General features: G+C 39.4%; 1 protein-coding gene across 2 annotated transcripts in view; it reads left to right on the top strand.

Annotated features, from left to right (window-relative positions):
- Window positions 1–17120, top strand: part of NXPE3 (neurexophilin and PC-esterase domain family member 3) — a 48725-nt gene that overhangs the window by 16299 nt on the left and 15306 nt on the right. For both annotated transcript variants that reach the window (XM_019711215.3, XM_019711219.3), the window contains exons 4-5: window positions 1210–1501; window positions 12262–13016. In XM_019711215.3, the coding sequence (XP_019566774.1) occupies window positions 1409–1501; window positions 12262–13016 (848 nt within the window). In that variant the 5' untranslated portion in view covers window positions 1210–1408. The remainder of the gene's footprint in view (window positions 1–1209; window positions 1502–12261; window positions 13017–17120) is intronic.

The raw sequence follows: 17120 nt of genomic DNA, 5'->3' as shown, positions 1-17120 counted from the left end.
TAAGTGCTGTGATGGAATCAAAAAAGTATGATACATTGTTATCATTAAGTTTTTTTCCCCCTCTGATACATGTTCTTTAAAAAAAAAAAAGTCATAATTGGCATAGTCTAGCTGGGGAGACAAGAATTACTGAGATCAGCTGAGAAGGGAAAATAGTAAGTGCTGTGGGAATTTTGAGGACAGAGCGTATGTTGGAATAACTTAGTCTTGTCTCCTTTATGAAGCTGGAGTGAGGAAGGGTCGTCGTGATCCTTGTGGTATGGGAATAGGTTAGACGGGTAGTAGGTGAGTGAGGGAGTAGGGGGCTTGCCAGGTCCAGCACAGCTGCAGGGAGTGCTGGGCAGCCGAGGGGTTCTGAGACCCTCTGCACCGTGCTGTGCCTCCTTCCCACCGTTACCTCTCTGTCCTGCCCTCCGGAATAAGCCTTGCTGGGAGTACAGTACTAGCCCTTTCTCTGTTTACCTCTATCAAAATGGCAACTGGGGAGCGCATTTTAAATTCATTATGTGGGAGAGCAGTTAGGAGAGATATACTCTGAAGTCCTCTGCCTCTAGCACATGTGACGAAAGGTTGGGGTGTCCTGTTATTCACTCCTCCAGCTTAGCTTTGCTCTCCCAAGTCTTCAGGGCAGGTGTCTTTGCTCCTGTGTCTTGTTACTCAGCTGAGGGAGCATCAGGACCACATACGTGGTGGGGGAGCTGGACACCCAAAGGATGTTTCCTGCCTTCTGCTGTACAGAAGGACAGCACCCTGTTTTCAAAGGATGTCAGGATGGTTTGCACACGATCCCAGAACACCTCATAAAATCACAAGCTTTCCTCTTACTGTGCTTTAAATTATTACTCTAGTAATGTTATATAATTTGAACTATTAGGGGAGTGATTTTATTTACTTAGACCTCTGTAGAAATTTAACAGTTGCTTTAATTTTGCACTTTCTAAGAGTTTGAAGACATTCTTTGCTATATTGAAAGTTAACACCTAAATAGGTAGTAGGTCCCATATCACTGTGTACACAAAAGCCTGGGCTTAGGTTTGAGTAAGTTGCCTGGATATGGACTAGATGTTACTGTGCTCTGGCTCTTCGCTTTCTCCCCACGACTTTGCACCTGCGATAAGGGTTAAAGAAGAAGAAATGGGGTGTCTTCCCTCTTACCCCATCCTAGGCTGCTACAATGTGATCTGTTTTCTCATCTTCCCTTCTTTGAAGGAGTCCTTTGAAGAAAAATGTGCTTCTTCCTTAAGTGAGCCCAGCCTCTCCTTTATACTAAGAACTCTTAAGGATACTAGCAGAAAAGAAGCAAATTAAACTGAAAGCTCATGAGCAGCTCAGAAAAACAAAGACATGGCGTTTTGAGGCGTGATGGTAGCATGGCGTCAGCCATGGGCGATCCAGACCCAGCCAGATAATGTGGCTCAGTCTCGTCAGACCACGGCTTTTCTGCTGTCTGCTCGCGCTGCTGATGGTGGTGGTGCTGGTCATCAACGTCACTCAGGTAGAGGTGAGTACTCAGCATGTTCCTTCACAGCCAAGGGAACCACGTCTTCGGGTTTGGGGCTCACTCGCCTGGGAAATGTTCATCAACAGGAAACTTATCCTGGTCACAGGGCTTGTTTTTCATGAATTCAGTAAGTATTTGAGTGGTTATATATGGTGCTAGTCACTAAGGGTACAGTGGTGAAGCCGACGGACATGATTTCTTCCCTTATGGAGCCCATGTTCTAAATGTGCATGGGAGCAAGTAATAGTAATAAGTAGTCATAATCGTGTACTATAATAATAAATGATCGTTAGAAGTTGTGAAAAATACTATGAAGAAAGGAAAACACGCTATTCTAGAGTGATGAGGGAAAGCCTTATCAAGGAGGGGACCTTTCATCTGACTCATGGCAAAAAGCTGAAGGAGGGGTGTGGGGGTGGGGGAGGAGGTGAAAGGATTAGAATGTGCAACTGAGTAGCCACAATATGGTCACAGCGATATGAAATACAGTGTGGGGAATATAATCAATAATGTTGTAAAGATCATGTAGGGTGTTAGAGGGGCACTGGACGTACCAAGGGATCACTGCATAGACTGTGTAGATGCCTGACCACTGCTGTACGCCTGAAGCTGAATTAGAATAATATTGCATGTCAACTATAATTAAATATATATATTTGTAGTCACAGGCTGTAAAGCACAGCATAAGGAATAGAGTCAATGGAATTGTAACAGCTGTATACGATGTCAGAGGGATAGTAGATGGGGGGATGGTTATCTCTTTGTGAGGGGGGTAAATGTCGAACTATTATGTTGCTCTGTACACCTGAAACTAATACCAAAAAAAAGAGGCTGAAGATACTCCTGAAGATATTTCAGGGAGGGAGTAAAGGCCACTGTGTGATGCTCAAGGGCAGGGATCCTGTCTTACTGAACCCCCACTAGTGCCTGGCACCGAGGAGGTACTTAGTATTCCCTTCCCCAACCTCTGCCACCCCCTGTATGAACTCCTATATCACCAAAATTTATGGAGTAGTTTCTATATAAAATGGTGCTGTCCTCTTAATTTTGTTGGCTTGTGGTACTTCTGAGGTTACAGGTCCAACTTAATTATGGTATTTCCTTGTTTATTGGGTTTTGCTATGGACTGAACGTTTGTAACGTTTGTATTCCTCAAACATCCCGACCCTGTGGGAGGGAACTCAGGTTTCTGTAGTCTTTCATGCTTTCAGGTGGTTCTTTCCCCAGCCTCCAGTGGTTTCATTACACACATGTGCTCTTAAGTATTCTGCTGGATACTCGAGTGGGACCCTCTGTAGAGGTCCCTAGTTCTCTCTCTGTGCAGCTCTCTCCTCCTGTTCCTCTGTCCTGTGGATTCTGATCACCTTGGTCTTCTAAGACTCTCAGCTCCATCGCGTCAGCTTACGTAGTTCACCAGCCTCCACCTGGGTCCCCATCCCTGTGCTGCAGCTTGGATACGCTCTCGAGGCTGTAAGCAAAAGGCAATTACAGGTCCATCTTATTTCCCGTCTTTCAGGCATCATTGTCCTTTATGGTCTGATGTCCAGTGTCTGGAAAACCATTGGTTTATGTATTTTGGCTTTTTTATAAAAGTGTTTCAGGTAGAAGGGTAGATCTCACTGTTTCTCTGTCTTGGCTGGAAGTGGAAGTCTGAGGGACTTGATTTTGAGGGGAAGAAGGTAATAGAGAAGCTGGAGAGGAAAGGGGTTAGTGGACCAAGGGGAGGAGGAGAGGATGGGATCTAGAGTACAAGTGGAGCATACAAGCATAACTTTATGTCGGATGAGGCACACGGTCCATTGTGAGTGTTCTTACCGTCTTATTATTAATTATGTAGGAGGAGTCATGCTCCCTCCTTTGACCTAAGAAGGAAAAATGTCATGATGTTTGGCAATGTAGATACATTTTTTGCTGGAGGGAGTTCTTGCCTGGAGAGGAGGTGGAAGGTGGAAGGAGGGTGGAGCCCAGGAGGTTTGCAGGAGTCTTCAGCTGTCTTGAATAGTTGGTGTGGCTACCCAAGGAACGAGAGTGGGAGTGGCAGTGGCAGAGGGAGAGAGGAACAGGACAGGAAACAGAGGGAGAATGTTGTGAGCACATTAGGCTTGGTTTGGTTCCTAATGGTTTGTTATATAGTAACAACTAAAAAGGAAAGGGAGGCTGGAACATTTCCTAAAAGATAATCGACAGGTAAGGGAAAATCTACTTTTTTAAAAATTGAAATATAATGGACATATAACGTGTAAGTTTAAGGTGTACAGTGTGTTGATTTGAATCGTATATATTACAGTGTGATTACCACCGTGGTGTTCGCTAACAACTCTATCATGTCTCATAATTATTATTTCTTTTTTTATAGTGAGGACAATTAAGATGTTTTAGCAAACAGTACTCTTGACTTATAATCACTATGGTGTACATTAGATCTCCGGGACTTATTTATCTACTAGTTGCAAATGTGTACCCTTAAACAACATCTCCCCAATTCCCCCACCCTCTAGCCCCTGTTTATATGAGTTCAGCTTTTTTAGATTCCATGTGTAAGTGATATATATTATTTATCTTTCTCTGTCTGACTCGTCTCACTGATAATGTCCTCAAGGTTCATCCATATTGTCACAAACACCAGGATTTCCTTCTTTATCATGGCCCCAAAATATTCCATTGTATGTATATATACCACATTTTCTTTATTAATTCATCCATCAGTGGACACTTATGGTGTTTCCATATCTTGGCCATTGTGAATAATACTACAATAAACATGAGTGTGCAGATATCTTTTGGCTACCTTTTTCATTTCCTCTGAATAGATACCCAGAAGTGGGATTGCTGGATCATATGGTAGTTCTGTTTTTAATTTTTCTGGGGAATCTCCATACTGTTTTTCATAGCGGCTAAACCAATTTACATCCCACCAACAGTATACAAAGGTTCCCTTTTTTCCATATCCTCCCCAATACTTTTATCTTCTTGATGATGGCTATTCTAAGAGGTCTGAGGTGATATCTCATTATGGTATTGATTTACCTTTCTCTGATAATTAGTGATGTTGAGCATCTTTTTTATGACTCTCTTGGCCATCTATATGTCCTCTTTGGAAAAATGTCTATTTAGTTCCTCTGCATTTGTTTGATTCGATTGTTTTTGTTATTGAGTGGTATGAATTCTTTATATATTTTGGCTATTAACTCCTTATCCGATATATGGTTAGCAGATATTTTCTCCCATTCATTCAGTAGGTGGCTTTTTTCATTTTGTTGATGGTTTCTTTTGCAGTGTAGAAGCTTTGTAATTTGATGTAGTCCTAAGTGCTGAATTTGCTTTTGTTTCTTGTGCTTTTGGCATCATATCTAAAAAATCATCGCCAAGACCAATGTCAAGGAGCTGCTGCTTCTGGGATTTTGTGATACTAGATCTTACGTTTGTTTTTAATCCATTTCAAGTTCATTTTTGTGAGTGGTGTAGATAGGAGTCCAATTTTATTTGTCTGCATGTCTATATACAGTTTTCCCAACACCATTTGTTGAAGAGACTGTGCTTTCCCTGTTGAGTATTTGTGGCTCTCCTGTGAAATATTAGTTGACTGTGTATGTGGGGATTTATTTCTGGGCTTTCAATCCTATTCCGCTGGTCTATGTATCTGTATTTATGCCAGTATCATACTGTTTTGATTACTATAGCTTTGTAGTGTAGTTTGAAGTCAGGACTTATGATACCTTCAGCTGTGTTCTTTCTTCTCAGGATTGCTTTGGCTACTTGGAGTCTTTAATGGTACCATACCAATTTTAGGACTGTTTTTATTATCCAGTTGTAATGTTCCACTTGCATTTCTGATTTTATTTGAGTCTTCTAAAAATGCCATTGGAATTTTGATAGGGATTCCATTGAGTCTATACATGGCTTTGGATAATATAGATATTCTAACAATATTAAGTTTTCCAGGTCATGAACATGGGATATCTTTCCATTTGTTTGTGTTCTCAGTAGATTTTATCAGAGTCTTGTAGTTTTCATTATACAGATCTTTCACTTCCTCAGTTAAATTTATTCCTAATTGTTTTAATGTTTTTGATGATATTGTGAATGGTGTAGTTTTCTTTATTTCTTTTGCAGATTTCCCCCCCTTTCTTCCGCTTCCCTCCCCACTCTGGTTCAAGCCGTTGTTTCTCAGTCTAGTTGTGTAGGACACAGCTCCCTAGCCCGTGCTGGTATTATGAGCATTGCGCTCCCTCCCCCCCTCCCAGGCAGTCGGTCACCAGCCATTGGTTGGCTGCTCATGCTGGCTGCCAGCCACTGGCCGCTCCTGGCAGCACATGGCAGCTGGCAGCACATGGCAGCCCACAGCAGCACACAGAAGCCCAGGGCAGCTCACACCAACCTCTGGCTGCTCACGGCAGCCCAGCTCCAGGGAGAGCCATTGTTCACAATCTTAGCTGTAAAGGGCGCAGCTCAGTGGCCCATGTGGGAATCCAACTGGCGACCTCAGCGTTAGGAGCATGGTGCTCCAACCATCTGAGCCACCGGTCTCAGCCAGATGTTTAGTTCTTAATGTATAGAAATGCAACTGATTTCTGTATATTAATTTTATATCCTGCAAATTTACCAGATTTGTTGATTAGTTTCAACTGTTCTTTGATTGAGTCTTCAAGATTTTCTATATATAAGATCATATCATCTGCAAATAATGACAGTATTACTTCTTTTGTTCTTATCTAGATGCCTTTTATTTCTTTGTCTTGCCTAATTGCTCTAGCTAACACTTCCAGTACAGTGTTGAATAAAAGTGGTAAAAGTGGGCACCCTTGTCTTGTTCCTGATCGTAGAATAAAAGCTTTCAATCTTTCATCATTATGATGAAATGATGATAAGTATGATGTTAGCTGTGGATTTGTTGTATATGGCCTTTATTATGTTGAGGTATGTTCCTCCTATACCTAATTTGTTGATTGATTTTATCATGAAAGGATATCGTATTTTGTGATTTTCTTCTGCATCTATTGAGATGATCATATTTTTAAAAATCATTCTATTAATGTGTATCACATTTTTTTTGTATTATTTTTACTTTTATTGGATTATTATTCTTTTTTTTTTAAATTTTATTTTATTAAATTTATTGGGGTGACAATTGTTAGTAAAATTACATAGATTTCAGGTGTACAATTCTGTATTACATCATCTATAAATCCCATTGTGTGTTCATCACCCAGAGTCAGTTCTCCTTCCATCACCATATATTCGATCTCCCTTACCCTCATCTCCCACCCCCTACCCCCCACCCCCCTTACCCTCTGGCAACAAATGTGTATCACATATATTGATTTGCATATGTTGAACCATTCTTGTATCCCACGGATAAATCCTACTTGGTCATGGTGTAAAATCCTTGTAATCTATTGTTGAATTCTGTTTGCTAGTATCTTGTTGAGAATTTTTGCATCTATAGTCATCAGGGATATTGGCCTGTAGTTTAGTTTTCTTGTAATGTCACTATGTGACTTTTGTGTTAAGGTAATACTGCCCTCATAAAATGAGTTGGGGAGTGTTTGCTCCTCTTCAATGAAGAGTTTGAAAAGGTTTGGTATTAATTTTTCTTTAAATGTTTGCTAGACTTCTCCAGTGAAGCCATCTGGTCCTGGGCTTTGATTACTGATTCAATTTACTTACTTATTATTGGTATGTTCAGATTTTCTGTTTCTTCCTGATTCTATCTTGGCAGAGTGTATGTTTCTAGGAATTTATCCATTTATTCTAGGTTATCTAATTTGTTGGTATATAATTGTTCATAGTGTCTCTCATTATCTTGTATATTTCTGTACTATTAGTTGTAATGCTCCTCTTTCATTTCTGATTTTATTTGTGTCTTCTGTCTTTTTTTCTTAGTGTAGCTAAAGGTTTGTCAATTTTGTTTATTAAAAAACAAGCTCTTAGTTTTGTTGATCTTTTCTATTGTTTTTATGGTCTCTATTTCATTATTTCCACTCTGATCTTTGCTATTCTCCTTCTTTGAATTTTGAGCTAAGTTTGTTCATCTTTTTCTAGTTCCTATGGTGTAAAGTGGGTTGTTTGAAATCTTTTATTTTTATTATATATGCGTTTATTTCTATAAACTTCCCTTTCAGAACTGCTTTTGTAGTAGGTTTCCCATAGGTCTTAGTATGTTGTGTTTCCATTTTCATTTGTTTTGAGATATTTTTAGATTTTTCTTTTGATTTTTACTTTGATTCATTGGTTGTTCAGGAATGTGCTGCTTAATTTTCACATATTTGTAGGTTTTCCAGCTTTCCTCTTGTGATGTCTAGTTTTTCACCATTGTGGTTGGAAAAGATACTTGGTATGACTTCAGTCTTAAATTTGCTAAGACTGTTTCATGGCCTATCATGTGATCTGACTTGGAAAATGTTTTATGTGTACTTAAGAAGAATGTGTATTCTGCTGCTGTGGATGGAATGAAGTTATATTCTATAAATATCTGTTTGATCTAATGTATGGTTCAAGTCCAATGTATTTTTTGTTGTTTTGTCTAGATGATCTATCCATTGCTCACAGTAGGGTAGTGAAGTGCCCTACTATTAGTGTATTGTTGTCTGTTTCTCCCTTCAGTTCTGTTAGTATTCACTTAATATATTTAGGTGTTCCAAATATACTAAGCAAAAATATGGTTGGGTAGGTATAGATTTACAATTGTTGTATATTCTTTTTTTTTTTTTTTTTTTAAGATTTTTATTGGGGAAGGGGAACAGGACTTTATTGGGGGAACAGTGAGTACGTCCAGAACTTTTTTCCAAGTCAAGTTGTTGTCCTTTCAATCTTAGTTGTGCAGGGTGCTGTTCAGCTTCAAGTTGTTCTTTCAGTCTTAGTTGTGGAGGGCGCAGCTCAGCTCCAGGTCCAGTTGCTGTTTCTAGTTGCAGGGGCTGCAGCCCACCATCCCTTGCGGGAGTTGAACCAGCAACCTTGTGGTTGAGAGGATGCACTCCAACCAACTGAGCCATCCGGGAGCTCAGCGGCAGCTCAGCTCAAGGTGCCAGTGTTCAATCTTAGTTGCAGGGGGTGCTGCCCACCATCCCTTGCGGGAGTCGAGGAATTGAACTGGCAACCTTGTGGTTGAGAGCCCACTGGCTCATGTGGGAATCAAACCGGCAGTCTTAGGAGTTAGGAGCACGGAGCTCTAATCGCCTGCGCCACCGGACCGGCCCCCCTTTTATATTTTTAATATCATGAGTTACCTCTTTTTATATTTTTATTTGTTATCAAATTACAGTAGCGATACTTATTTTTAATATTTTTTTCTTTAACTTTTATACTATAGTTAAGTGGTTAACACACCATTCTATTACAGAATTAGAGTTTTCTAAATTTGACTATATATTTATTTTTACCAGTAGTATACTTTTGTATGTTTTCATGTCACTGATTAGTATCTTTTCATTTCAGCATGAAGAATTCCTTAGAGCATTTCTTGCAAGGCAGGTCTAGTGATGATGAACTCCCTCAGCTTTTGTTTGTTGGGGAAAGTCTTTATTTCTCCTCCATAGCTGAAGGATAACTTTAGTGGATATAGAGAATTCTTGGCTGGCAATTTTGGTTTTTAGCACTTTATTAAAGACATTATTAAATTTATTAAAATTATTAAATGAATTTTCTGCCCCCTTCTCCCTGTCTTCTCTATCTCAAACCCGGATTATTCTAGTATTTGTACATTTGATAGCATCCCATAGATCACATAGGGTTTCTATGCTCCTTTTCATTCTGTTTTCTTTGTTCTCTTCTGATTATTTCAGTTTCTGTCCTGTAACTCACTTATTCTTTCTTTCATTTGATCTACTCTGCTGTAGATGCTCTCTATTAATTCTTTCATTTTATTCATTGAATTCGACAACTCCAGAATTTCTGTTTGCTTTTTTTATATTTTTGAGAATTTTCATAAGAGTTTATTTGAGCCAAATTGACAATATATACCAGGGAGCAAGATCTCAAATGCTGTCTCTGTTTGCTTCTTTTAATGATTTTTATCTCTGTAAATTACTCATTTTGTTCATGTATTTTGTTGAATTGTCTGTATTTTCTTGTAGCTATTTGAATTTCCTCAAACAGCTATTTTGAATTCTTTATCGGCTAGATCAGTATATTCCATTCCTTTGAGCTTGGTTGTTGGAGGATTATTGTTGTTTTTTGGTGATGACATGTTTCATTATTTCTTCACATTCCTTGTAGATTTGTATTGCTGCTTTTACATTTGAAGTAGGAGACACCTCCTCAAATCTTTACTAGTAGCCTTCAGCTGTGGTAAACTATTTGTTGATACTGATATATCTGGGGTTTTCTCTGTCCTCGTCTGGATACACCTGCTCCACACTTCTTGCTTCTTCTCGCGGCAGAATTCTTAAGCTTTTATGTCTTCTCTCTTATAACCCACCAGGTTAGCTGCTGTTAACTTGTTTTGTTTTCCAGATAGTGGCACTATAGGTCAAGTTTGTGGTTTCTCCCTTGCCCACAGATACTGATCTGTTTTTCCGGTAGTACTGTATTTACCGGACTCACATTTGCCCTCTCACGTGGGAGCACACGCAAGGAGCTAGTCTCAGTGTGCGGAGGGTAGGTATGAGTTTAGCACTCAGGGCATTGGGGCCTTATTTCAGTGGTTTGTAATGGTAATATTAGCTATTAAGGAGAGTAATTTTTGGGTTTGCTTTGTTAATGTTATTGTTTTTTTCTCCTTGCAGTTGAACCCATGGCTTAATGTAAGAGGCAGTTTCTTGGGTTAGGTACTAAAAATGATACTCACTCAATTTCCAATGTGTGTGTGGGATTTGTCCCATAGCTCTTGAATATTCTGTTCCCATTTTTTCATTCTTTTTTCTCTTTGCTTTTTAGTTTGGAAGTTTCTATTGACAGAACCTCAAGCTCAGAGATTCTTTCCTCAGCTATGTCTAGTCTACTAATGAGCCCTTCAAAGACATTGTTCATTTCTTTTACAGTGTTTCTGATGTCTGGAATTTCTTTTAAGTTTTCAATTTTTATTTTAAATACATTTTTTTTAAAGAAGTTTTATGTTTACAACAAAATTGAGAGGAAATGTTTTGTGCCAGTCTCATTCTATTGATAATCAGTGTTGTGTCTGGACTGGCCCTTGTGGTTCATGTTATGATTGCAAGATGCACTTAGCAATAACCATCAGGAAACTTTGAAAAAAAAATAGGGTTTTTTACTCATAGGTCCTGGAGGGTACACTGTATGCTTGGGGCCGCACAGTGAGGTCACAGGTAGAGAAACAAAGAGAGCGCAGGCCTGGGGTTCTGCTTTTATTTGGATCAAGGGTGGGGGCCTGGGGTTTCATGAATTCACTCTTTATTGGTGAATTTAAAACATAAGAGTGAGAATTTAAAGCACGGGAAAAGAAAAGCAAGTGGCCCAGGTGGTCAGTTATCTAAATCAAAGATTCCTAAAACAAAGGAGCCTGAGGAGGAGGGAAGCCGCCTGGCTCTTAATATAGTTGTGTGGCTGGCAATGTGGTTTCTTGACATAGCTGTCTTTGATGGGGATGCCTCTTTGAAATGGATGCCTGGGCAATCAAAATTGAAGTCAGGCACTTGCATTGCAAAAAGAACATTGTCAGGGTTTACACTACACAAAAATTATAGAGATTTCCCATATGCTCCCTGCCCCCACACATGTATACCCTCCCCCATTATTACATCGCTCACCTGAATCGTACATTTTTTACCAAGGATGAATCTACATTGACACATTATAATTACCTAAGGTCCATAGTTTACCTTAGAGTTCACTCGTGGTGTTGTACATTCTGTGGGTTTGGACAAATGATAATGACATCTACTCATCATTATAATATCATGCAGAGTATTTTTCCTACCCTAAAAATCTTCTCTGGTATGTTTGGAATTTCTTTTTGATTCTTTTTGGAATTTCCATCTCTCCTGACATTGCCTATCTGGTTTTGCATATTGTCAGCTTTTTTCATCAGTGCCTTCAGCATATTAATCATAATTTTTAAAAATTTCCTGATCTGATTATTCCAACATCCCTGCTATAGCTGAATGTTGTTCTCAGGCTTGATGTGTGTTTTCAAACTCTGGTTTTTGGCTTTTAGTGTGTTTTGTAATTTTTTGTTGAAAGGTGGACATGATATATTTACTGGGTAAAAGGAACTCCAGTAAATAGGCTTTTAGTGGTGTGGTGGTAAGCTGTGGGCATGATGAAGTGTCTTATAGTCCAATGGTTAAGGTCTCGGTCCATTAGTGAGCCTGTGCTTCTGGGCTTTGAATGCAAGTGCTTCTTAGCCCTCCCCCCATCCTTCAGTTGGGCAGAATGGTTAGAATGGGCCGGAGTTGGGTATGTCCCTTACCCCTGTTTGGTTAGGCGCTGATAAAACCCCAATAGGTTAGCCTCTGGTAAAATAGTTTCTCTCGAGGGCAAGCCTTGTTAAGAACAGAATGCTCCTTTTCCCTTCTCCTGCTGGAAACATGAGAGGGTTTTTCTCCAATATTTACTGTGGGAATCTGATCAAGCTCCTGGAGGTAAAACTCACGAAAGTGTGGGGATCCCACTATGTCTCTTCCTCATCTTAATTTAACTGTGTTACCATACGGTAGCCCTGTACAAGGAGTGAGCTCTGTTTTTTGAAACAGTGTCATCCCAAGTAGTTTTATTAAAATTTAAATTGAAGCAAAGGTTTATTTGGTTGACTATAAGGACATTTATTGTATTTGTGGTTTCTGTTTTTGTGTCTTTCTCTTCAGTACTTGGACCATGAGACTGTTTCAGCCACATTCGTCGACAGTAGTGGACAGTTTGTCTCCTCCCAGGTGACAGGAATTAGCCGGAACCCTTACTGTGGCTATGAACACCAGACTCTGTCCAGCCGGGAGCGCGTGGAGGAGGACTCCTTGCTGGCTGCCTTGCAGTGGCAGGTGCCAGACGTGGGCTCAGTCCCCTTTTTGAAGAGCAGTGACCCTTCTTCCAGCTACTTTGTCATCTTGAACTCTGCAGCCTTCTTCAGGGTGGGAAGCCAGCTAGAGGTGCTTGTTCATGTACATGATTTTCAAGGCAAGCCCAAGAAGTATGGCGGAGACTACCTGCAGGCCAGGATCCACTCCCCTAAGCTGCAGGCAGGGGCTGTGGGCAGAGTGGTGGATTACCAGAATGGGTTTTACAAGGTGTTTTTTACTTTGCTCTGGCCAGGCAAAGTGAAAGTGTCCATATCTCTGGTCCACCCCAGTGAAGCAATCCGAGTTCTTCAGCACCTACAGGAAGAAAAACCAGACAGGGTCTATTTCAAGAGTCTCTTTCGTTCAGGAAGAATTTCTGAAACTACCGAGTGCAACGTGTGTCTTCCTGGGAGTCTGCCCTTGTGTAACTTTACAGATCTCTACACCGGAGAACCCTGGTTCTGCTTCAAACCAAAGAAGCTCCCATGCAGCAGCAGAATTAACCATTTCAAAGGCGGATACCTGAAGGGCCTCCTAACTGCTGCAGAGAGTGCTTTCTTCCAGAGGTACATGCTCCTTGTTCTAGGGGGTAATTTAAGAATGCTTTTCCACTGTCTTTGTTCCATTTAGACTTTTCTTGTTTTGATTATGTGCTGCTTATATCTCTCTGCACTTGGCCCAGTTCAGGAGAGGTGGTGAATAAGAAAATAAATGCAGATTTCTGTTTTGTAATTAGTTTTTTAAAAATGAAGCTTAGTGCTTATTCCAGTTCAAATTAAAGACCTTTTTTTACCCTTGAATTTATGTTTGTTTACCCTCATATCTGTGTTTTACTTCAGAACTATGTAGCACATCTATAGTTACATTAGCAAGATCACTTATTTACAGGACAGATTAAAAAAAAAAGATCATTCAAGAACAGAGCTGCCAGAGGTCCTGTAATCAGTACAATGTGTTAACTTCATCTAATAAACTAAAAAAATTTTAAGTGACATTTCAGTTGTTAAAATCATATAAACATTCATTGATAGTACTAGAATATGGCAACATTGCTCGGTTCATTTAATGATATGCATGGGAAGCCAGGAAAACCACAGCAAACTATATCTATCTATCTATCTATGTATCTGTCTGTCTGTCTGTCTGTCTGTCTATACATATATACATATATACATATGTATGTTTGTTTTTTTTCCACCCACTCTTTCACCTCCCACCCCACCTCCCCGTCCGGTAAAAGCTGTTGTTTCTCAGTCTGGTTGTGTAGGACACAGTTCCCTGGCCCATGCTGGTGTTATGAGTCTTGCTCCCCCCCACCCCCCAGGCAGTTGGTTGGCTTGCCGCTCACAGCAGCTCATGGCAGCTCTCGCCGGCTGCTGGCTGCTCACACTGGCTGCTTGCCACTCACTCTGGCCACTGGCCATTCATGGCAGCACACGGTAACCCAGCCCACGGCTGCTCACGCTGGCTGCTGGCCACTCACGCTGGCCGCCAGACGCTCATGGTAGCACAGCAGCCTGGGGCAGCCTACAGCAGCTCACGCCAACCTCGGGTTGCGGGCTGCCCATGGCAGCCCAGCTCCAAGGAGAGCCATTGTTTACAATCTTAACTGTAGAGGGTATAGCTCACTGGCCCAGCTTACTGGCCCATGTGGGAATCAAACCGGCGACCTCGGCATTAGGAGCATGGTGCTCCAACCACCTGAGCCACCGGCCCGGTGCAGCAAACTATATTTTTAAGTTTTATACTTTTAGATGTAAGTATACAACTTTTTCAGTGTAGTGATCAATATATATACTAATGTGGAGAACAGAATACATGGAATCAGTATGAATTAAAATTTCTGTTTTCTTCAACATTCCATATAGTTCTGAAGTAAAATAATATTTCTAAGAAATAAAACCTTTTAAAAGCTAGATTATCAGGGTGGCTGGTTAGCTCAGTTGGTTAGAGCGTGGTGCTAATAACACCAAGGTTGCCTGTTCGATCCCCACATGGGCCACTATGAGCTGCGCCCTCCTTTAAATAAATAAATAAATAAATAAATAAATAAATAAATAAATAAAAGCTACATGACCAAAAGTACAATTATTTGAAATGCTACATGACCAAAAGTACAATTATTTGAAATGTAAATTTAAAAAACAATTTTTTAAATGAAATACACTTTTAAAACATTGTAGATAATTTGTTGTGTACATCTTGGCACTCTGAAAAATTTTGTTTTATGTCCAGTTATTACTCAGTGGGGGAAAGCTTCCTACCTTAAGGTCTATAGGAGTTTCTAAAATAATATCCTCTAATTCTCCACTCGAGTTAGTTTTTGGTCATAACAGTTTATAAGTTACACATTTGATGGACTCATGTCATGCTTTCAGAAGGCCAGCAGAGGGAGCACTACTCAATGTATTTACTGTACTGTTTTTGATAAGATGGCCTAGTTTTCGTATGGCTCAGTGCAAAAGGACTTTAGCTTTAGTTTTAATCCTGAGTCTAATCTTAGATATGCTACTTATTAATGACTATGAGCAGGTTATTTCATTCTGTGCATTTTTAGCCCATGTATGAAGACTGCTCACTTACCCTCCGTTTATTTTTGTTTATTTATGTATTTTTATTAGTTTCAGGTGTACAAAATAATGTACTAGTTAGACATTTATCATTTATACCCCTCACAATGTGATAACTCCCCTCCCCCAATCTACTACCCCTCTGATATTGCATACAGCTGTTACATTTCCACTGTCTCTATTCCTTATGCTGTACTCCACTTCTTGTAAATATACATATATATAAAATTGTAGTTGACATTCATTATTATTCAGCTTCAGCTTCAGGTGTACAGCGCAGTGATCAGGCATCTACACTGTCTCTGAAGTGGTCTCTCTAATAAGACAGGTGTCCATCTGACACCCTACAAAATCTTTACAACATTATTGATTATATTCACCAAACTGTCTTTCGTATCCCCATGGTAATCTTATAATTACTGATTGTGCTTTCTAATCCCCTCACATTCTCCCTCATCCTCACCCGCCCCCCCATCTAGCAATCCTCAGTTTTTCCTCTATGTCTCTGAGACTGTTTCTGATTAGTTTGTTCATTTATTGTATTCTTTAAATTCCACGTGTAAGTGAGATTGTATGGTATTTGTCTTTATCCATCTGACTTATTTCATTTAGCATAATGTTCTTTCAGCAATTCCACTCCTAGGTATCTTTCCAGAGAAATCCAAAACACTAATTTGAAAAATTTATGCACCCCTATGTTTATTGCAGCACTATTCACAATAGCCAAGACAGGGAAACAACCGAAATGCCCATTGATAGATGACTGGATTAAGAAACTGTGGTACATTTATACAATGGAGTATTGCTCAACCATAGAGAAGAATGAAATCAGTTTCCTCCTTTTAGAGTTGTATTGTCAGTCCACTTTGTGGCCTAGCAAAAAGGAGGAAGCGTAGCCTGTAATTAACTCGGATTCCAAGTGGAAAAAAATGGGAGAAAGGTTACAGAAATAAATTGGTATAAAATTTAAAAATGTACTTAACATCGAATCCTACCAGTTAAACCTCAAAACACCTGTGAATCCGGAAGGATAAAATAATGTCTGCCCCTCCTTTTACTTACATATCCTGAATGAGGTTGGCTGATGGTACTTTTTAGTAGAATCATTAAGAAATTCTACTTATCTGGAAATTGGCTGGGAAAACAGTGTTTGAGGTGGCATAAATTTTTGAAAACCAAACATTTGACAGAGTCCTGATGCTGATTTTACTTTTTGCATTGTTTATTAAAATTCTGAAATTTTGCACCAGGCTAACTGAAAAGAAAAAGAGATTGAAATTGATCATTTGAAGGACCTTTGGGTTTACTCTCTTGACCTCATGGCCTGAATATGTTAAGCTGATACCCACTCTTACCTCTTGGTGGCTTATAATCTTGCTTAATTTAGAAAGGATTAAGAAGTTTAGCCATGGTCTTTGGGTCCCTAAATGACAGATAAATAAGGTGATCTAATGTTTGTTTTTTACTCTTAAGGAAAAAAAGTGTTGGTTTTGGAAAGAACAGCAGTACTTTGATTCAAAGATCCTGTTAATATAAGGGAAGACCTTTTGAAAGAATGAGCTCATCACATAAAAAGCTTCTTTTTATTTTAGCATGATTGATGCTTTTTTCTTTCTGAGTTTGTATTTAAAAAAACTTCAAATCACTAGAAACACTGCAAGAATTCTAGCAATGAGCACCCATATATCTTTAACTTAGATTCTCTATTGTTAATGTTTTGCCACATTTGCTTTCTTTCTCTCTCTGTAGGTGTGTTTATATGTGTGTTTGTGTATAATTTTCCCCAAAGAGCATTTGAAAGTAAGTTTCACACATCATGGCACTGAACCCCATGAGTGTGCGTCTCCTAGGAACATGGACTTTCTCCAACATATAATCATAACACAATTACCACACTTGGGATATTTATCATTGATGTTATAGTTATTTAATATGTAGTCTATATTCCAGTTTCTCCAGTTGTCCCAATAATGTGTTTTATAGCAACCTTTTTTACTTTAATTCATTTAATCTCTGATCACGCACAATGTGTTTAGTTATGTGGTTAATCTCCTTTAATCCAGAAGAGGTCTCTAGCTTATTATTTTTTTACAATGTTGA

The sequence above is a fragment of the Rhinolophus sinicus genome, chromosome 17, assembly GCF_057876585.1.
Source record: "Rhinolophus sinicus isolate RSI-liver-muscle chromosome 17, RSI-T2T, whole genome shotgun sequence".
NCBI lineage: Eukaryota > Metazoa > Chordata > Mammalia > Chiroptera > Rhinolophidae > Rhinolophus > Rhinolophus sinicus.
This window is presented reverse-complemented; position numbering and strand designations above follow the sequence as displayed.